Below are 22,500 nucleotides of genomic sequence, written 5' to 3' on the forward strand. Positions count from 1 at the left end.
ACTGCCTCTCTGGGTCTTCCCTCACCCAGTGACTCTGACAGCAAAACTGAGATCCCCTGATGCAGCTCAGTTTTTAACAATAGTTTATCTTTCAAGACAGCATCCCACCACACCCCCGAGGCACACCGCGCGGTAAAAGTAGGATTTATTGATACTCAGTGGCACATGTACCAGACAAATAATTGTCTTCCCAAAACTGGTAATGGGCTTTGAGGCTTGTGGTGGCTGTAGGCCTTTCCTGAGACTGGGACTGTCCATCTTCCATCTGGCTTTTGTTCCATCTCCCCCTTCCCATCCCCTCCCCCTCCCACTCCCCCTCCCCCTCTCCCTTCCAGGAACTGTGGGTCAAGACTGCATTATGGTTACTGCTCTGCATCCCGTGTTGTCATCTTATCCTTTGTCCACGTATGCTTTCACCACTCTTGTCTCCACTCTTCAGAAGAGAGACGATTATTATTATTATTATTATTATTATTATTATTATTATTATTATCATTATCATCTCTGCTTCACCGGCTTTCTTATCTGGAAGTCTCCCACCTCATTTATTTCTGACACTGATGAATAGAGTTCCGTCCCCTGTGCCTCTCTGTCTTTCTCAGTCTAAAATGGAGACCTGTCGATTTTATTGATTTTTTTTTCAAAGATAAAAATCAAAGCTTACTTCTCAATAAAGGCAGCTCGTTTTCTCTTCCACTGGTTCTGTTCTCCGTGATTATTCTCTTCCTTCTGTTTGCATTGGATCTGCTTTGTCCTCTCTTCTGGTTTTGTAAGGTAAGAGTCTTAAGTCACTGACAGTATTTTTAAGTACTGCCCTAAGTTTTCCTCCGTGTTTCAACTGCCTCTCAAAAAATGTTAATGTATTGAATTTTTCCGAGCACTTTGTCTGCCTTCCTTATGATTCTTCACTGACCCCAGACTATGTATCATTTGGTTTTATACTTCATGGTTTCCTACAAAGCATATTTTTATTGATTTTTAATTCAATGTTGTTGTTTTCAATTATCCAATCCTTTAAGAAGAATGAGGATGTATTTTATTTCTAAGAGAATAGAATTTTGTTTACATACAATTAGTGAGTATTCGGTAGCTGTTGGACATAATGTCTCTTTCAATAATAATTCTTTGTGGCTAATACTGCTGCTGGATTCTCTTTACTAATATTTACCGTATTTCATCAGTGGTTTGGGACGAAATTCAGTAATTACTAGGAATAACATTATTAAAATCTCAGCTTATTTTAGGAGTGTCTGTTTTTCTCTTTACTTTCTTTCCTTTTCTTTGCTCTGCTGTTAAGCCCATGAACTGCTACAACTTTGATATCTACCTTGTGAGCTGTGACCTTACCACCATGGAATGCACTGTACTTACTGTTCAGGCTCCACTTTCCTGCCCACTCACAACGTGTGGACCCTGGGAGGCAAGAACCTCAGGGGTGGTGAGTGTGAAGAGAACAGTCGCTCCACAGGCAACTTCAGCGAGACTGCTCATTTTAATGGGGGCTGGGGAAGGGGGGCAAAGGCTATTTAAACCCTGGACTGGGGATGAGAAGAGGCTGTGGAGTGAGCATACATCATTGGGCAGGGCCAGGATGCTGGAGTTGCCTCATTAGCATAAGGAGGAGTTCCAGGTGCTGGTGGACATGACTTTATAATGGGAGAGGAAACTTAACCTGGTTACTGGGCTACATGTCCTCTTCTGCTGGGCAAAGGTGGGGGCACAGGGTTACATGTGCTGGGACATGCAGGTCCAGGGCAGGGGGTGAGGGAATCCTACTTCTGCTGATCTCAGGATAAGATTTCTGGGGTTTGGAGATGGGGCTGGGGAAGAGTGTCATGGCTTCCATTTCCTCTGTGTAGCTGAGAATGGTCTTGAACTCCCAATCCTTCTGCTTCTACCTCCCACCATCCTCAGTTTATGTAGTGCTGAGGACCAAGCCCTAGGGCTCTTTACAGTCTAGGCAAGCACACTACCAACTGAGTTATATTCCCCCCGGCTTCATGTTTTAAAGAACTAAGAAACCTATTTTATGTCTGTACAGGTATTTTTTTTGTAGCTCTTCCTTTTGTTTCTGAAATTATAGGTCTCCCTCCACCTAAACTGTCAGTGCTTCATGTGTGATAGCAGTAAATATTTATATTTATAAATGCAAATATTTGAAAAATGTGCTCATTTTTACTGGATTTAAAATTTGAGGCTAACAGGTGTCTCTCCAACTTTGAATTTGTTTCTTACCATGTTTTGATATTGTAGCATTTTCACTTAAAAGTTGGTCAACATTGAAGATATTGTTCCCGTTGGATGTGATCCGTCACTTCCTGTGAGCAGTTTCGGGGCTTCCTCTCTGTCATGGATATCCAGAAGTTTGGTGCAGTTGATGGTTTAAGTTTATTATGTTCTAAGTGTTCACCTTACCTGTGGCTCACTGGGTTTCTTGAATCTGTAAGTCCACGGCTTTCACTAATTTTAGTTATTTGGTCCCATTCTTCCCTTAAACTTTAATTATATCCCTAATTATATATAGTGTTTCCTGAGGCTTTAAACCCCTTTCTTTTTTTTTTTTTTTTTTTTGGTTCTTTTTTTCGGAGTGGGGGACCGAACCCAGGGCCTTGCGCTTCCTAGGCAAGCGCTTTACCACTGAGCTAAATCCCCAAGCCTTCCTGAGGCTTTAAAGCTGTGCTCGTTTTAATAGAACTTCTTCTCTTTGTTCTTATAACCAGAAAAATCTGTTGATATTTCTTCAAAATCTACCAACGCTTTCTTTTTATTGGAGGTCTTCTTTCTTTTATTTTATCGTAAAATGCCTATAACCCTCCCTCTTTTAAAAGCTTCCAAATATGGGAAATTGGTCCCATGCTGGTCATTACTTCAGCTTTTTATGGTCATACACAGTCTCCCAGACTTTGAATAGCTGTGAGGACCCTTGGTCACAGACCTTCCATTTTGATTGGAGCTTATAGTTATTTTGGGGTGAAGAGCCAGTTTTAAGGCATTGTTCCGCCATTCCAGAAGTGGAACTGCCTTGAAACTGGAGAAGGAAAACAATGGGCACAGTGATAATAGACCTGGATCTGGGGGGGTGGAGTCACGTGGACCGCTGCTGCTCACTGGCTAGCTGGCCGAGCCTCCTCAGCGAGCTCCAGATCAGTCAGAGACCCCAGCGCAAAACCTGTGGATGTCTACTAATATATAATAACTCTGACCTCCATACACATGCATAGACACACACACACACACACACACACACACACACACAGAAATACAGATTTTAAAAAACAAACAAACAAACAAACAAACAGAAAATGGTGTTTTACCCTACATCAAAGGTTTTCCTGCCTCTTGGGTTCCCGGTAGCTATGCAGCCCGGAGCCAGTGTAAACCCCAGCTATGGTAGCTCTCCAGAAAGTCTCCACGTGTACTGGCATCACTCTGTCCAATTACAGAGTAATCTCCATATTTAATTTTTTCCCCATGAGATACCTGTAGCCTTGACAGGTATCTAAGAGGGACATAACTGTCTGCACTTGTGAACGAATGAGGTCTATCAAATCTTTGTTAGATTTTTCTGATTCACTTTTCAGCGTGGAAAACCCACCTGTGACAAAAGTTGTGCATGGCCCAGAGCAGTGTGGGTAACAGCAGCACAGTGCTGCTAATCTTCACAGCTTAAAAAAAATACCATAAGAAACTTTGTTAAATGTGTCACTTAACCATCATTAACAAAATTTAAAAAAAAAATACCAACAGGTAGAACTTTTGTGGATGATTTTGAAGAATGTCAAAGGTTCGAGAGGTGAAGGACACTGTTTTTATGTGTAATTTATGTCAACTATCTTCTTCTGTTTTTATAGGTAGGAATCTGTTTTACCTACAGGGAAAGGGAAGGAACGAAAGGAGTGTAGGAAGACACAGGTTTAGAGTCAGAAGACTCTCAGAGAAATGAAGTCCCTGTGGCTACTGGTCATACCACTGCCTGCCATTCCAAGGCAGCAAGCAATAGGGCAAGAGCCAGCCTGAGAGATACAGGGAACAACTGTCTGGGACATCCTTCAATGGCATTGCCGGGCTTGCAGCCTGACGAGATGGCTAAGAGTGCCGAGGGGCTTGCTGCCAAGGCTAATGACCTGTGTTTGATTCCTAGAACCCGTATTATGGATGAAACAAACTGATTCCCACAACTTGTCCTGTGACATCCACATGCAAGCTACAAAATTCACACACTCAAGCACACATGTACATACAATACATAAATAAGATGTTAATTTTTAAAGGATTGCTGCATTTTAAAACTCATGAATAGACCAATCAGGAGGCTCAGGAGAAGATGAGGTGACTCCAAAAAGGAAGCTTGAGAGGCCTGTGTCAGACCCAGGGGAAAGAGCTGGAAAAGGCCACGGTGGCGACTTAGGTGTTGGACAACAGGGGAAACATGGCCGGTATGACAAAAGCCTTCTCACGGGCAAAAATGCTCATTCCTGTGCTAGCACCTCCCTCACTTGACACCTTTCTTTCCTATCGTTATGTATGTTGAATGACAAGGAGTGGTATAGGATGTCTGAATATGTTTTTATACCAAAGGTCTGGAAGCTCCTCTCCCCGCCATCCTTCGCCCACCACTGCTCCTCTCCCTTCCGTCTCCCCGTCTCTGTCACACGGAGTTATGATAAACTATCAGTGGACATTTTCTGTCCCCTGAGGAGTGTTCACACTCTGGGGCAGGTGAAATCAAGAGCAATACCCAGCCGAGTACCTGCCCAGCTTCATGATCCCCAGCAAGAAACCCAAAAAGGGGTAATCACTTGTCGCAGTTACTTTTCCAGTACTGTGAAGAGACATCATGACTAAGGCAGTTTTTAAAAGGAAACATTTCATTGGGCTCCTCTACGGTTTCAGAGCATTAGAGTCTATGACCGCTAGGCAGGGAGCGTGGCAGCCGGCAGGCATGGTATGGCCCTGGAACAGTAGCTGAGAGCTTACATCTGATCTACAAGCAGGAAGCAGAGAGAGAGAGTGAAATTCTCAGTGACATCCACCCCAACAAGGCCACACCTTCTAATCCTTTCCATCAAACATAAGAGCCGGAGGCCATTCTCATCCAAACCACCATACCCTTTAATGATGTGGTTTTTATTCTTCACTTTGTAGGCCTTCTTCAGCTTCTACAAGAAGAATGTGGATTACGAAACATTTAAAGCATTTAATGACGCATGCCTCGTCTATGATGGCCGACTTGTGATTGATACGACCTTCCACACCAACGACATAGCCATCCGAGCTGCTGGCCCCCTCACTAAATTCTCCAACCGATATTACTCAAACGAGTGGACTCACAGCAATTTCAGTTCCAAAGAAATTGGCTTTCAGCTGGCTGCAGCTATGCTCAGTCTCTTTGACCCAACCCTTGAGCCTGTGACTGAACCACCGGCTGACCTTGACCGCCTCATCCCCATGTACAAGGGAGCCAAGATCCAGGGTATGTAGAAGGCTCCTTTTCTTCTTTTGATGAGGTCAGTGTTCCGAGCAGCCAGTCATGTTTCTCTTAAACATAGCTCTTGGTCTTCAGTGGGCTGTCACAGAGGTGAAGAAGGAGCCCATCACCTTTCTCTGGCATCGACTGTGAACCTGATCATGTCATTATTCTGGACTTTTGCACATTGGGCATTTATTAGGGGCCCCTCCTACCAGTCCCCATGTTGTAGATGCAAAATCATCAGTAACTTGCCTAGAGATCTCAGGGATGGTAGACAGTGCTTTGCCTTGATATCTTATCCTAAGTTTCCATCCTTGTCATAGGTTCAGAGAGGAAGATACCTTTCCGCAATCCTATTCCTTTGCCCTCTCTCTCTAAATATTTATGTCTTTTTTTCTGTGTATGGTTGTGCTGCCGTATGTCTGTGTACCACATGAATGTGAATGCTGGAAGAGGGCATAGGAATATCCTGACGTTGGAGTTGTAGGCAGTTATTAGTCACCATGTGGGTACTGGGAACCAAACCCCAGTCATCTGCAAAGTAGCAAGTGTTCTTTACCATGAGCCATCTCTCCAGCCTCCTTAGCCTGCTCTCTTCATAAATAGGCTCAGCCATTTACAGCTGTGGAACAACCCATCTTCACTCCCTAACCCTTGGTGACCCTAAGAAGATAAGTTCATACGTAAGGCAGGTTTAGTTGCATTATTTTATGCTTACCTTAGTCCTGTATCCCAAACTTTTGTTTATTCACTTTCTTCTGGGTATCTTCTTCTTCTGTGCAATCTTTAGAAACAATTCATTCCTTTTTATTTTTTAGTAGTAATCCTCTCTGTGTGACAGAGGGAACCTGTGTATAGGTTAATGCAACCATGAACTCTTTAAGTTCAAAGACATATTGTGGTTCCTCGTTGCCTTGTTCAGATTTCTCTTTGCAGCTTTAAGCATGTGCACCAGGAATTAAGCTCTCTTTTGGGGCCATCAATCCTGTGTTGACCCTACTATTTGGTTTGGACATATCTTGTAGACTCTGTCATTATGCCACCAGAATGGTGCACATAACTCCTTACAAAATTACATCCTTCAGATACTTGGTAGCTTTTACAACTTGCCTACCTTTGACCACCTGGGAAGTTTCATGGGTTTGAACCTCTTGATCTGCCTGATTTTGTAGAGTTTTCTGAGTCAAGGGAGGAGTGAACCATTTGCACAGGTCACGTTGGACTGCCCACAGGAAGAAGAAGACAGGTTTTATTATGTTGAGAGGAAAAGAGATAGAGAGAAGAGATATTTTTAAACCATGTCTTTAAACATTGTGGACCTTAGAACCAGAAAACCCCACATATTTACAGAATCCAATGTTTGCTTCTGGGGGGGGGTTCATGGGCTAAGTTGCAAAGCATGCATACATTAAGCCCTGAAGGTATCTATGAAACCTGTTCTAGTAAATGGAATATCAAATCAAGGAGAGCAAGTCCCACATTCCACCCCTGTCTTCCTCTTTCTAAGCAGATGCCTGCTCTGCTTCTCCTCTGGGTAGGACCTTAGGAAATGACCTCAGGCAGGTAAGAGAACAGACAGCCTCAAAGAGGAGAGGTTGGTCAGACTCAAGCATATCCACAAAATACTAAGGATTTTATAATAATAGTTTTCTAAAGCATTGAGCAAGAAACTTTGTTCATTAGCCACATAAAATATAGTTAGTTTCTAATATTTTGTTTCTTTGGAGAAACATAGGAAATGGCAAGTCCATGACAATGTCCTGGAGCTTTTGGTCTGGCTTGGGAGATGCAGGAAACCACAGGGCACATCTCTGCTCATCTTGCCCTGGTGGCCATATGATAGGGTATTGATTTGACTAAATAAAGTTCAGCCACCCTAGGGCCTTCCTTGATAATTGGCTGCAGTTTCAGGAGCAGACATTACAGACATGTGTGTTTTGATGAAATATAAACTGCTCTCTGCCGAACCAATAATTCGTTTCTGATTTGGACGCCTGCCATTTCTTCCAGGAGGGATTCTTCCTGGGTCCTATCACTACCTACACATTTCCAAACCCGCCATCCCAACTCCCTTGGATGTACAAAGGTCACAGCCTGATTTTGTAAGTATTGATCTTGCATTTTAGTCTACCTCTGCTCATAAAATTTGTTTCAGTTGGAGGGTAAAATTTTTGACTCAAAGTCTTTGGTTCACACATCGTATGCTGACTATGCATGTCAAGTTTCAGAATGGCCCCCAGGAGCCTTTACTCCTCACACCATCATGTGGTGCACCCCAGAGGGAGCAGAACTGACTGGTGTATTGTACAGATGACAGTGTCAATGTCACAAAGATACTATAACTCTGCCTTGTCTTTTTCAGGATAGTCAGCTGCCATGGGGTAGGGTTTCCCAGGCTACCCTTTGGTGAGATCTGTATAGTAAAGAATTGGGGATGCCTACACTAGCTATATGAGTTACCAGCCTCAGAGTCAGTGCCTTTCAAGCTTCTAGATGCTTCTTGCTCCACCAAAACTCTTGACTGAAAGCCTAAGAGACCTCGAGTTCCCAGCGAAGCTACCCCCAATCTCTAATTCTCAAAAGATCATGAGATAATTAAGTTTATTGCTGCTTTAACTTAGGTTTTCTTAATAGAGTTAAAAAAAAGAGTAGTTTTAATTTCATAACAAACTCAAGCAAAAGTTACAATGATTTCCTGGATTCTCTTTGTTCCTCCTCCCTCTGCCCTCACCTCCATCTACACCCCCCACCCAGGTGGCACAGCCATCAGAGCTGGTGGGCCGTCATCAGCACATCATTATCAGCAGACCCCTTAGCTCTCATGAGGATTGGCTCTGGGTGCTGTGCATGCTAGAGCGTCTTCACAGAGCACCATGCAGAACCCTATGCAACACTCCTCTGTGTCCTGTCCTTCATTCTTTCTGCCACACGAAGGGCTAGTAACATTTAAGCTCTATTGTCTCCAAAGTTGTCATTCATATCAGTTGTATCTTCTTGTTGCTGTCACCAGACACCTGACAATAGGGACACCTGACATAGTTTGGGGACGCAGTCCTCATGACAGGGAAGGCAGAACTTGAGGCAGTAGTCACATTACACAGTGAGAAAGCAGAGAGACAGAGATGTTCACGCTCTGTTGCCTTTCTCCTTTGTCTACAGTACAGGACCCCAGCCTATGGAATGCTGCCATCCTCAGTTAACCTAACCTAGAAATGTCCTCACAGCATGCCCAGAGCTTTGCTTCTGTGGTGACCCTAGATTCCGACAAATTGACAATTTACCAATTAATCAACACATTGTATAATTGGAACCACCGCATGTGGCCCTTCAGAATGGCTTATTTCACCTAGTAATATATATGTAAGTTCCTTCCATGTTTTTACATGCCATATAGCCCATGTCCTTAAATCCTGAGGGATATTGCATCATCTAGGTGTACCACAGTTTACCTACTGAGGATCAGTAAGCCTTTGTTAGGTTTTGATATATGATCAAGCTTGATAAACATCTGCCTTTGTTACTCTGGGGCCAGCATATTCTTTGGACCAGGAATGGCCAGCAGGCCCAACTGTTTGCATCCCATCTATGAATTACACAGAAAAGCCATCTGGAAAAATGGGAGGGACTTCTCATTGTCTGGCCAAGTGATTCCCCTTCTCTGGTGTCACTCTTGAATTTTCCTCATTGAGGCAGTGTTGTTGTAAAATTATAAAAAAGAATGCTGTCTTTTATCCCCCACTAGGTCCAGCACGGCAGTGCCCCATGATAACCTGAGAGATATCTCAATCTCAGTCAGCAAAGCCTCTCACCTGCTCTGCTCCATCCCACATCACACTGCCGAAGGCCTCTCTCTCTGAGCCTGCCAGCAATCTCTCTACCTATCTAGTTCCCAAGGCAGGTTTCCATGCCAGAAGCACACATCCCAACTCTGTGGCGGCCCAGACCAGTCACCCCACACTCCCTTACACTTAAATCTACACACGAAAGAACACACAACACAATAACCTCTGATCCAATTGATAAGATATAATTGCCCACCTAAATATGCAAAGCCCGGTACACACCCATCCCTTAAGAACATTCACAACAACCTGTAAAGGTACAGCGTGGAATCTAACATCAGCTTCCCTGTTGTCCCGAGGCTACTCTGCCAGCTCCTCCTCCCTCCTCTTCTTCCCTCAAACTTTTCTCCTGCCCGTATGACAGGCCTTGTTCTATCCTGTACTGGCCCTCACCTGTATTTTACAAATTAAATGGGCAGAAGGTTCTGATGAAGTCACCTGAGTCCTGAGTAGGTGACTAGGCAACCATCCTTGGGGCAGTGGAATTAGCATCAAAATACAGATAACTCCAGGCCAAACCACAAAAAGGCAGAACCTCTCTTCCACTGTCTTCTGAATATTTTTGAGGGTCAATGACATGAGCAACTTAACATGAAGATATTACTCAGATTTTCTTAGAGGGAGGGCTAGCCACGTGACAGGTTCTGGTCCATCTGACATAAGTAGAATACACTAGAAAAATCCTTAAACGCTAAAAGAAAAGGGGGTATTCAAAGTGTCACAAGTCATTGCTCCCCTAGCTCCTCCCCATTCAGGAAGTCGAGTCCCTCTTCCCCTTGCTTCTCATGGACTTTGAATAAGTCACTCCACTTGTCTTTGCTCCTGATCCTCTGAACAGAGCAAATCATTCCTGATCATTTACAGTGTTCAGAGCAAAGCAAATTCTTATAAATCCTGCTTCCTTACAATAGCAAAACTTTCTTATAGGAGAAAAGACATATATGGTAACTTTTCTTACCTCCCATGCTCTGGGGGCTGTTTGGTGTTTTTCTACAGTGTCATACTATCTAGCTCAAGAGTTGGCCTCAAACGTGCACTTTCCCTCGCCAGCCTCCTCCTGAGATGGAGATTGCAGTCAAACACCATTATGCCCTACCTCCACATTCCTTTAGAAGTCCAGTATACAGAGAGCTCATAGGCTGGCTCCTTTTGTCACCACAGATAAGCAACGTGTACCTAATCCACACAAGGGCTAGGAAATGTTGGGCTTGATTTGAGACCAAACCAGAGTCTTCAATGGACACTGTATGATTTGTCATGTGTCTACCAGGGCTCTGCACTCTTTACATTGAGTAAATGCACAAAATGGGGTTTGGATAATGAGAATCTTAATAACGGTGCAACTCAAATAGATTCTTTGGCTGGTGCTACAACAGTATCTGAACAGGACCCCTGGCTTTAATTAACCATTTTGCCAAGTGGGCTTCCTTCTTAATTAGTACAGAAGATCTAAACAGATTTTTTCCCTACTTTATTTTCTAAGGAAAAAAAATGTAGGATGGCTTCCATGGCAATCTTTTGGAGTTGGAATTAATTTATGCAAGATTGTTGCCAAAATGGCCAGGCAGTCACCTAAATACAGCCAGCTGATCAAGGGTGTAGCCCGCCTAAGATGCTCCTCCCCAGGGAAACTGGCCTACTCGTCTTACAATGGACATGGTCCAGACTTAGATTTTTCTAGTTCTCAGTAAGTGGAGGATGGGAAAGTAAGGTGTCACCTCAGTCATCCATGAGTTCTTCCTACCGTAATCCTTCAGGAAGAAGAAAGGACCCCGAGGCACCTCCAGAATGAACTGATTTACAGATTCTGGCCCACATGCCTGGTTGGCTTGCGTGCCACAAAGTAAAGAAATTTGTCACAACAAATTCTGCCTTGGGTACCATGACATTTTAAATCATGTGTTTGTCACGAGACATTGGGGACTTGGTTTCTTGAACACCGAGGCGGATTAATCCAATCCCACGTCTTGCATTTGGTGTGAACTCTGGAGTGATTTTCTGACCCGTGTAATCGGGGGTGGGGGTGGGGGAAAGCAGGGCAGCAAGCGTCAGAAGTAACGTGCAGTACTGTGGGCGCTCGCTCTGGGACTGAGAAGCCAGCTTGTGTGTGAGTTCTCTTTAATATTGATGTGCAGCATCTCCGAGGCACTCCAAGTTTCCAGACTGCTCCACCCCACCCTCAGCTATGCTATGACAGTGCCAAGGCTCATTAAGATTAATACAACGTGCCTTCCATAGCTAAGATCAGTCACCAGCTAAACCTCCTCCCCGTTCCTTTCTCTAGAGTTGGCTGTTTACTGGATAGTCTTTTCAAGCCCTGGTCACTGCGAACATGATGTGTTTACAACGACACTGATGCCACAGAGTTTAGACTATTAAGAATAAATAAATAAATAAATAAATAAATAAATAAATAAATAAATAAAGTAAGCAAGCAATCAAGCAAGCAAATCATGTTGTTAGAAACAATATTAAGGCCACCACCCTCGTGCAGCAGGTTGTCATTGGGCGGTATGTCCCGCTCAGACACTGGCTGGACCCCAGCCAGCAAGCTACCCACTGCTGTGACAACTAACCATTGTCCCAACCTTGAAGTGCTAAGCTCAGGGTGGAGAGCCCACAACAGCCTCCAGAGCACAAAGGAAACCTCAATAACTGAATGCGGGGTAACCAGCAAAGTTCCTTGCAAAGCCACCTTTCCATCGCCCCCATGGATGGCTCACAAAGTTAGTCTCTTTGGTGGCTGCGTACCCTAATCTCAGTCACTCAGCATAAAGAAACACTAAAGGAAGAGGCAGCAGCAGCCAGGACTTGTAGGTTTGCTCTCCCTATTCTCCAGTGAACAGGGAGAAAAGCTAGCACCTAGCATGCATCAGCGATACTGTGGGGGCGGAGTGGGCTGCCTGGGACCCCAAGCAGCTTTCCTAGGAATATCGTTAGCACTGTGCAAGCACTGCTTCACTGAGAAGGCATGACCTCTCACTCAACACTCACTGGCTTGTGGTTCTTCCCAAAACCATCCCTTTCTGCCAAGGGGTCAGGAGGCTAACTCTCAAACTGCTAATGACAAACCCCAAATTGTCTGCATTTTATCTAGGAAAAGCACAGTCTTAGGGTTTCTATTCCTGCACAAAACATCATGACCAAGAAGCAAGTTGGGAAGGAAAGGGTTTATTCAGCTTACACTTCCACATTGCTGTTCATCACCAAAGGAAGTCAGGACTGGAACTCACACAGGGCAGGAACTTGGAGGCAGGAGCTCATGCAGAGGCCATGGAGGAATGCTGTTTATTGGCTTGCTTCTCTGGCTTGCTCACCTTGCTTCCTTATAGAACCCAGGACCATCAGTCCAAGAATGGCACCACCCACAATGGGCTGGCCCCTCCCGCTTTGATCGATAGTTGAGAAAATGCCTAACAGCTAGATGTCATGGAGGCATTTCCTCAAGGGAGGCTCCTTTCTCTGTGATAACTCCAGCTTGTGTCAAGTTGACACACAAAATCAGCCAGTACAACTGACCCCTATGACCTATGGCTGCATGATCTCATTTTAGTTAGGGTTTTACTGCTATGAACAGACACTATGACCAAGGCAAGTCTTATAAAGGACAACATTTAATTGGGGCTGGCTTACAGGTTTAGAGGATCAGTCCATTATCATCAAGGAGGGAGCATGGCAGCATCCAGGCAGGCATGGTGCAGAAGGAGCTGAGTTCTACATCTTCATCTGAAGGCCACTAGCAGAAGCTGCCTGGCTTCCAGGCAGCTGGGATGAGGGTTTTAAAGCCCACGCCCACAGTGACACACCTACTCTAACAAGGCTACACCTCCATGTAGAGCTACTCCCTGGGCCAAGCAATTCAAACCATGACAGGCATATAGTGGAGGTCTCTGTCTGCATACCCATGTGTACTCCAGTTCTGAAATGGTGCTTACTATTCTGGGATGTCCAAGTAAAGTTGATGTCACATGCCCACATGCAAGGTGGAGGGATTTGAAAGACTCAAGGCAGTACGCGTGAATGAAGAATTCCCAAGAGCAGGTGGGGCTAGAGAAATTCAGTGGTGAGAGGGAAGAGTAACTGAGTGAGACACCTTGCAGCAAAGCTCTAAAGTCTACCAGCACCTAGGTAAAAATGCTGGCCCTGTGGCACTTCCGAATTATAACCCCAGTGCCAGAGGTTGAGACAAGAGAATCCCAGACAGTTGCTGGCCAGCTAGTCCGAGTGTTCCAGGCCAATGAGAGACACCCCTTCCCCGCCCCCCAAAGAAAGGCCTAGGTGGCTCCTGAAGAATATACACAGTTAACTTTTTTGACTCTACATGCACATACACACATACACATACACACATGCACATACACATATGCACACATACATATGCACACACACGTGCACACACACACATGCACATACACATATAAACACACACACATACACACATTTAAATGTTAAAGATGCTAAAAATGTAGAATACTGCTGCTCCTTAATGTCATCCATTTTGAAAAGAGAAAATGTGCTGTGGACAGTTTCTTACCGTGAATGTATTCACGAGGGACTACCAGCCTCTTCCTTGAAACAACACTGCCCAGCTTCCTTCCGATGCCATCATCCCCATCCCCTAAATATCCAGTCTGTTGTATTTGAAGCTGACCTAGAGTCTGCAGATGTGTCTCCTAGTGTGATCCCACAATGCCCACCAGCTGCCTCAGTTTAGCCAAACAGTTAACCTGTGTGGCTTAGTTGTTCTCCTGTTGCTGTGATAAAATGCTCCAAGAGAAGCAATGTAAAGGAAAAGGGGTTTATTTTGCAGCCTCCTTTTAGGATGGATCTTAGCACCTCAATTAACCTAGCCAAGGGGGATGCCCAGAGGCTAACCTAATTCAAACGATCACCCACAAATGTGCCTGGAGGTGTTTCCCCCTAGGTTAGAGGTTCTCAACCTGTGGGTCATGACCCCCAAAAGACCATCAGAAACACAGGAATGTATATTATGATTTATAAAATATCAAAATTACAGTTATGAAGAATCAATGAAACTAAGCTTATGGTTAGGGGTCACCACAAGATGAGGAACTTTATTAAAGGATTTCAGCATAAGGAAGTTTGAAAACCACTGTCCTAGGTAGGTCCAGATCTTAGCGAGTTGACAGTCACACTGACAATCACACCTTGTGTACCTGACTGGACAAAGCCCTCAGGTGGATCCAGGACTAAGCAAACGTTTGGGATTTAGACAAAGGTGACTTTGCTGAAGGTTTCTAAATGCCACATTCAAGTTCAGAGTATACGCTTAACTCTATACACACTCAGAAAAGCATTACTGGTATTAGATGAACTAAATCCAGAATCTTGAGGCCAAGTAAAAGATGAGCCACCACTAACATAGCCTGTGTTTGTCTACTGAGGTCAATGAGGAATGGAGCTCCACAAGGAGCTGATAGCTGTCAGGGCTGAACTCAAAAATGTAATGGTGACACAGGATTACAGCAGCACCCTTCCTAACACAGCAACACCCTTCCTTGGCATCGGGTTCATGAGGCAGTCAGTTTTAATCCTTTTGCAAGGGGCAGAATCCACACCTCGAACAACTCACAAACTGAAAGTTCATCTACAGACCATATGAGCTGTATCCCATGGACTTCCTCTTGGGAACTGAGTTATTATCAAAGGCCCGCCCTCCTTCCCAAGCCTCAATACCAGGTTTCACCTTTTTTCTGTGTGTTTAAGTATTCTCTAAAGCAACCAGAAGTCCTCGAGATCACTTTGACCAGGATGTTGTCAAAATGGCTCTGTGAAATTTGACACTTTAAACCCATCATATTTAGAAAAAGGGACCCAGTTCCTTTACTGGGTAAGACACTGAGCTATAGACAATTGGTGGTCACCCAGCAACTAATTTTAAAGCCTAGAACAATCTGATAACAATTTAACATGTGGTGAGGAACATTTTGTCCTGAAAAAAAATGTTGTTTCTGACACACTGATGACTGTAATTTGCAACAAGATAGAACTCGTCTGTTAGACTTGGAAAAGTAAGTCCCAGAATAGAGTTCCCCAAGTCCAGGGATGTTTTGCAGACTTCCTGATCTAATTCTCATCCTCACCCAGGGCTCAGAAATAGTGACTGGCAACGCGAAAAAGGGGACATACTTCCGACTATACTTCAACAACTATAAGTTGGTAGAGGCCATCACATGCTTTTCAAAGGAGCCTTTCCCAACTTCCAACTATATCCGCTTGTTTGGACAACACGAGCAGGTCCTCAACAACCTGTGTACTCGATTTGATGAGAAACTGATCCCGGATCTCTACAGGTACCTGGGGCCTTGACTTTGACTGTGAGCACCGACATTATGTATGATGTGTGCTGGAGTGCTGTGTGTGTGTGTGTGTGTGTGTGTGTGTGTGTGTGTGTGTGTGTTGTGATGCACCAGAGAGAGAAATTGGAATCACTGAGAGAAGCTGGGGTGACTGAGACAGCCTTGTTACAAAATAACGAATGTTGGACCACTAGCATTGTCCGAAGAGCAAAGGTTCACATGAGGAAGTACATGAATTTAGATGTGTCTGGGCCTGGACCTGGACCTCAGCTCCATGATGTGGATGTCACAAAAGTGTGAGATGAGATGATATTCAAGTCCCTTTCCACCCAGGGCTGCTAAGAGCAGGAGTCTAAACCTAAGAGAAGGGTTGGAAGTCAGGATGTGGAAGAAGCCGGCCCCATTAGGATTTCTTCAACCATGAAACAGGCTGCTTATGGTCCTAACCCTTTCCGTCCTAGCATGTAGATTAGCATCTTACTAAAGATGTGGATAAGACAATTCCTGCCCCCCCTCTTTTAGCTCTTTTACAAGGTCAATTACCCTAGTACCTAAACTGCACAAAGACCTGACAGAGACCCAGAGATGCAGGAATGGTTCAAAATACATAAACTGGTGAACATAATCCACCACATAAATAAACAGAAAGGCAAAAACCACACGATAGTCTCATTAGATGCAGAAAAGGCCTCTGACAAAATCCAACACCCCTTCATGATAAAAGTCTTGGAGAGATCAGGGATACGAGGCCCATACATAAACACACTACAGATAATTTACAAGAAGCTCATAGCCAACATTTAACTAAATGGAGAGAAACCCAAAGCCTTTCCATTTAAATCAGTAAAAAATCAGTAACAAGACAAGGCTGTCTGCTCTCTCCATACCTATTCAATATAGTACTTGAAGTCTTGGATAGAGCTATAAGACAACTGAAGTTTAAGGGGTTACAAGTAGGAAAGGAGGGAGTCAAAATATCTTTATTTGCAGATGAAAAATCATATATATAAATGATCCTAAAAACTCCACCAGGAAACCTCTACAGCTGAGAAACAATTTTAACAATGTAGCTGTATACAAAATTAACACACAAAAGTCAGTAGCCTTCCTTTATACAAATGATAGACATATATAAAATGATAGACATACATAGACATCAGGGGAAGAATACCCTTCACAGTAGACTCCTGTGTGCCTGTGTGTGTGTGTGTGTGTGTGTGTGTGTGTGTGTGTGTGTAGATGTATAGATATGTAGATATATGTATATATTTATTCAAGACTCAAGTACACACACATATATATGTACATATGTGGATACCTCTGACCAAGCAAGTGAAAGATTTATAAAAACTTTATATTAAGTTTTGTCACAAATATGCCAAGTTCTATGAAAAGAAAAGTCCCACTGGACTTGGGCAATGCATCAGATCTTAGATGAGTCTGGTGAAAATTGTCATCTTTGATGTTGACCCCAATATTATAGCAAAGTATAAGCCTTAAATTATTTAGGATGGCTTGAGGAAGGCGTACCATTTTACAGTAGAAATCCACTCTGTGGATGCAGCTGCTGTTTAACAAGGTTGGGAGAACGACTTTCTGTACATTAAACAAGATGGTGCCATAGCCAGTACAGAGTCTATAAAACAGGATTTGAGTGTCCTTGATACCCACGGGATGACTGCAGCATCATAACCTTTCTTTCTCCCTAAAAAATTTAAATTACAAAACTCCTCATGCAAGCAAAAAAGGTATGTACGACATTCATGTATGCTTGGAGGGGGAATAATACTGGAAATCCACGTGTCTGCCACGTGTTAAAGAATAATTCCTGACCAGGGGGCACTGAAAGCCCCTCCCTGACCATATGCAGACTATCAGTTGGAAGGCGGCCACCATTTCAAAGTTAGAGTTAGTCATTTGGTTTCCTGTGAATCTTTTCTAAATGGCAACAAATACAGTCTTTGTCATAAGGTCTCTACTCTCGAAATGAGAAAGCAGCTTCAGTATAACAAGCAAATGGACCCAATAAATCATCATATTCCAAAGCAGGCACTGTCTGGACTCAATCCAAGGATTGTGTTTTACCAACTGTTACTTCACATATGCATATATTATATATATATAATGTTTATATAAAATGATTTTCTAAATAATATTATTTGTTATATTAATTGCCTACTTCTGAGTTGAATTTCTGGTTTGCTACAGAAAGCCAATGTTCTGTTAATTCTGTGTCCACACCGACAAACATAGCTGTGGCTCCTTTGTTCTTCCCCACCCCCACAGTGTAGTCTTCCATTGTTTAACTGTGTCGGTACTCATTCACAGATTTCCCTGCTGGTTGATGTCTTGAGTTCTTTGTGCTGTTACAAACAGTTCTGTAGCCATGACGAACATACTTCATGTGTAGGACTTTTCTAAGACTGTCCCAGCCCTGTAACTGTATAGTCCTGGCAACCTTTACTTATTCCCAAAGTAAAGTCATCATGTCTGTCTGTCTATATGTCCTTGCATGAGAGTCTGTGTCTCCATCATACATTGGTTATGTTCAAACTTTAAAATTAGACGAGTCTGGTCTTATAGAAATGTATCCTCTGGCCATTCTTTATCCTTCTCTGATGAATCACACAGCTAAGTGCCTTTTCATTTGTTGTCAGGACACTTATAATAGTACCTTGTGACCATATGGGTTCTCTTCTTTTTCTTAATAATGCCTACGAGTGCTGATATACTCTGGATGCAAACTTGTGTTGGCCACACATTTTGAGTGTTTCATCTACTGCTTTCAAACTGTTCTTTTCTATATAATGGCAATTAATATATGTTCTTAATTCAATATGATCTTTTTACTCTCTCCAAGAATATATTATATATTTTCTTTCTTTACTCTTCAAAAAGTTTTATAATAAACCTATCATGTTCCATGGATTTGATAGGCAGTACATTAAATCCTTGCTTAATTAGGCAAGAATCGATCTTTTTATACTGGTTATAACATTATAGCATAGTATAAGTATCAATTTATTTAGATTATCTTCCGTGGCTTTCAATGAAGTTTTATAATTGTCTTTATAAATGGCTTACCTAGTTTTTGTCTGACATGATCCCCATATATTGTGTAATTTTATTGCTGTCATAAACATAATTTTTATTGGATGAGATGGCTCAGTGAGTAAATTTCTTGTTGTGACAACCTGAGCTCAATCCATGGAAGCTGCATGAAGGTAGGAGAGAATCAATTACATAGAATTGCCCTCTGACCTCCACACATCTACTATGACACACATACCTGCTCATGCATGCTTGCATGCTCTCAAGTTCTCTCCCTCATAATGATACTAATTATTTTAAAAATCACTGTTGTTGATTGTTGCTGGTATAGAGGGATGCTCTAATATTTTATAACTCTGTGTCCTGTAAGCTTGCTAAAGCAATTTTTAAAAATTCACCTATAGTTTTTTATTTTTAGATTTTCCACATAGATAAAACTGAAATAATGTCATTTCTTTTCTTATCCAATCTTTATGGTTTCTATTTGTTTTTCCTGTCCTATTACGCAGGCTAAGGTATGTAGCATAAATTACTGAGGAGGAGTTAGTGCTAACTCGCTTACCTCATTCCTAATCCTACAGGTAATGTTTTAATATTCAATGTGAGACATTTGCCATAGTATTTGTGTCCTTCATTGGGCAAAGAATCCTTTCTAAGCTGTACGTGTGTGTGTGTGTGTGTGTGTGTGTGTGTGTGTGTGTGTGTGTGTGCGCGCGCGCATGCATGCGCCTGCATTCAAGTGTGCACTTAGTGGTGGTTGATCCTTAGGATTTTGTGCATACCAAGAACACTCTCTATTCCATTAGGAAAGTTTCCTAATGCTTTCAAAGATAATCCATCCTTTTTATAAATTCCTTAATCATAGGTTTTTCCCCTTTTCAAATACTTGTAGACTTGATTGATGTGTTGTCTTTGAATCAAATACCCAGGAGGGCTATTAACTAAGTCACACTGTAGAAAAACCTCCTTGCCAGCTTCCATGAGACTAGACAAGTTCACAGGGCTGTTGGTGTTGTGGGTTCTGTTCTGTAAAGTTGGAGTGACATTCTGATTTGGGTGAGGTGGGCTCTCAGTGTCACCTTGATGTGCATTTTTCTGATGGCTACTCTGGTAGAATATTTTGTCACACTTTCATTAGCCATCTGTGTTTCAGCATTGGAGAAGTATGTTCGTTTCATTAGCATTTATGGATTGAGGTGCCTCATCTTTTGCTGTTTTAGCTCCTGGTATATTCTGGCTTTTAAGAAGATTTTACTCCCATTCTGTGCGTCTCTCCATGCTACATGGTGTCCTTTGCTGTGCAGCCCTTTCAGTTCATGAGGTCCCACTTGTCAGTTGTTGCATCATCTCCTGAGCAACTGGAGTCCTATTCAGAGTCCTTGCCTCTGCCTGTCTCTCTCTTGAGGTGTCTTCCCTGCTTTATTGCATTAAGGCCTTTAGTCCATTTGGAGTTGACTTTCATACAGGGTGAGAGATAGAAACGGACTGTGGGTAGCGTGCTGTTTTTCTTACTACGGCTCTCTAGTATAACCTGAAACCAGATATGAGATACTCTGACATTCTTTTTGTTCAGATTGTTTTGTTTTCCAGAGTCGTTTGTACTTCCACACTGTGGTTCTCTCAGCTCTTGTGGATCATTGGCTGATACAGTCCACTAGGGCAGTGGGGTTCCGAATCCCGGCGACTACATACAATGAATAAACCACACCCAGGACCCACAGTCAGTAGGCAGATCAACTTCACTAAGGGTGATGGAAGCCTTATAAAGTTTTGGGAGACTGAAAGTAGGGACATCCAGGACGGGCAAAGGTCAATGACGGGAGGGGGGAGGGGGGCTTAGAGTACTTGGAATGCCTCATTAGCATGGGGAAGCATTTCAGAACTCAAGTGCTGGCTGAACAAGTTTTGTCAGGATAAAGGAAATTGGTACTATAAACTAATTGGGGATGTGTGATGTTACTCAGGTAGAGACGAGTATAAGGGCTTAGAATTCCCAGGACAAGAACAGAGAAGGAGAAAACCCACTAACAAAGGGAGTCTCCCATATTGCCCCAACCCAGAGGCTATCCCGTCATGATGGACTTCGACCTTAATTAGCCCGAGTTTTTTTCACACCATATGAGTTTTAAGATTTTTCTAAAAAATATTCATATGAAGAATGGCCTGAAATGTTGTTGATGATACCACTGAATATGTAGATTGCTCTTGGCTACTTTCACAATATTAGATCTTAAACAATCAATAATGGAGGTCTGTCCATCTTCTACTGTCTTACACAGTTCACTCTTCAGTGTTCAAAAGTTTTCATTGTAGACATCTTTCACTTTCTTGGATGGGTTTATTCTAAGAATTTCGTTGGTTGTTTTTTTAATGTGAGGCCATTGTTAATGGAGTTATTTCCCTGGTTTCATTCAACGGAAAGGCTACTGATTGTGCTTAGTTTATTTCTAAACCTGTCATTTTGCTGAAAGAGTGTATCAGATCTAAGAGAGCTTACTGATGGGGTCTTTTGGGTCTCTTATGTGTAGAACTATATTTACAAATAAAGATGCTTTGACTCTATTTGTTTTCCTTTCACTTCCTTCTCTTGTCTTATGTTCTCTAATCCTTTGAACACTGTGTAATAGTAGAGCGATAGCAGAGGAAGCAGATATCCTTGGTCTTCTTCCCACTTTTGGTGGAAGTGCTTTGAGCTGTGCCCCATTTAGTATAGTGTTGATCATAGACTTGTTGTATGAAGCTTGGTTATGTCGAGTTTATTTTTTCTATTTCTACTTTCTTTATGATGGGATTCTGGAACTTGTCTAAAGCTTTTGTTTCTGAATCTCTTGAGATGGCAATGTGACTTCTGTCCTGAGTCCACTTATTGTATTTATGGATTTATAAATGCTTTCTTTTTTAAAATTTATGAATGTTGAATCATTCCTGCATCTCTGGAGCGAAGGCAACTTGATCATGGTGAGTGATCTTTTGATACTTTGTTGGATTTGGTTAAGATTTCATTGAGAACATTTGCATCTGTGTTCACCAGAGAAATTGGCCTACAATGTTCTGCTGCTGTCATTGAGTCTTTGAAGTAGATTTTGGTGTCAGAGTAATACAGGTCCTATAAGAAAATTTCATAGTGTTTCTGGTTTGTAAATAGTCTTAGAAACCTTGGTGTTGTCTCTTCTTTAAAGATGTAATAGAAACTTAGCAGGGAGTCCATAAAGGCCTAGGCATTTTAGTTGAAAAAATTTGTGTTGCTCTTCCAATCTTGTTGCTTCTTAGAGATGGATTAAAATTGTTTATCTACCTTGATTAAATTCTAGTAGGTCATATGCATTTACAACTTTATCAATTTTTAGGAGTATTTTTCCAATTTAGTAGAATGTAAGTTTGAAGGTGTAGTCTAACGATTTTCTGAATTTCAGTGGCTTTTGTTGTAGTGTGTGAGGAGCAGAGAAAGCCCTGAGTGAAGTCCTGAGTCAGTGTGTGTTGTTGACATGGAGGGACAGCAAAGCCTCCTCCCAGGGGTGAGACTCAGAAGGAAATGGCAAAGCCTTCTTTCCTGGTCTAAGTGTGAATGTCAATAGTGTGTAGAGAAAAAAAAAGCACTACTTTCTCCCCACCCCCATTTATTTATAGACTGAAGACTGCTCCCCTACAGAGCCTGCTCCTACTGAGATTAGCTAAACTTGCCTCCTTGACCCAGATGTATAGTCTAAACCCCACCTCCTTATATAGCTATATGCAGTAGCCCCACTATATAGTAAAAACTCTGAGCTCTGAGTTCCATCAGAGACCCCAGTCTACTCAGCTTATCCTTGTGTTTGTC

The 22,500-nt window shown here is 42.7% G+C and overlaps 1 protein-coding gene across 6 annotated transcripts in view; it reads left to right on the top strand.

Moving 5' to 3' along the window:
* Cfap61 (cilia and flagella associated protein 61) overlaps positions 1-22,500 on the top strand; it is a 278,920-nt gene that overhangs the window by 208,804 nt on the left and 47,616 nt on the right. For all 6 annotated transcript variants that reach the window (XM_008762285.4, XM_008762286.3, XM_063285000.1 and 3 more), the window contains 3 exons: positions 5,146-5,473; positions 7,481-7,572; positions 15,421-15,626. In XM_008762285.4, the coding sequence (XP_008760507.2) occupies positions 5,146-5,473; positions 7,481-7,572; positions 15,421-15,626 (626 nt within the window). The remainder of the gene's footprint in view (positions 1-5,145; positions 5,474-7,480; positions 7,573-15,420; positions 15,627-22,500) is intronic.

This window comes from Rattus norvegicus, chromosome 3 (assembly GCF_036323735.1).
Source record: "Rattus norvegicus strain BN/NHsdMcwi chromosome 3, GRCr8, whole genome shotgun sequence".
NCBI classification, from domain to species: Eukaryota; Metazoa; Chordata; class Mammalia; order Rodentia; family Muridae; genus Rattus; species Rattus norvegicus.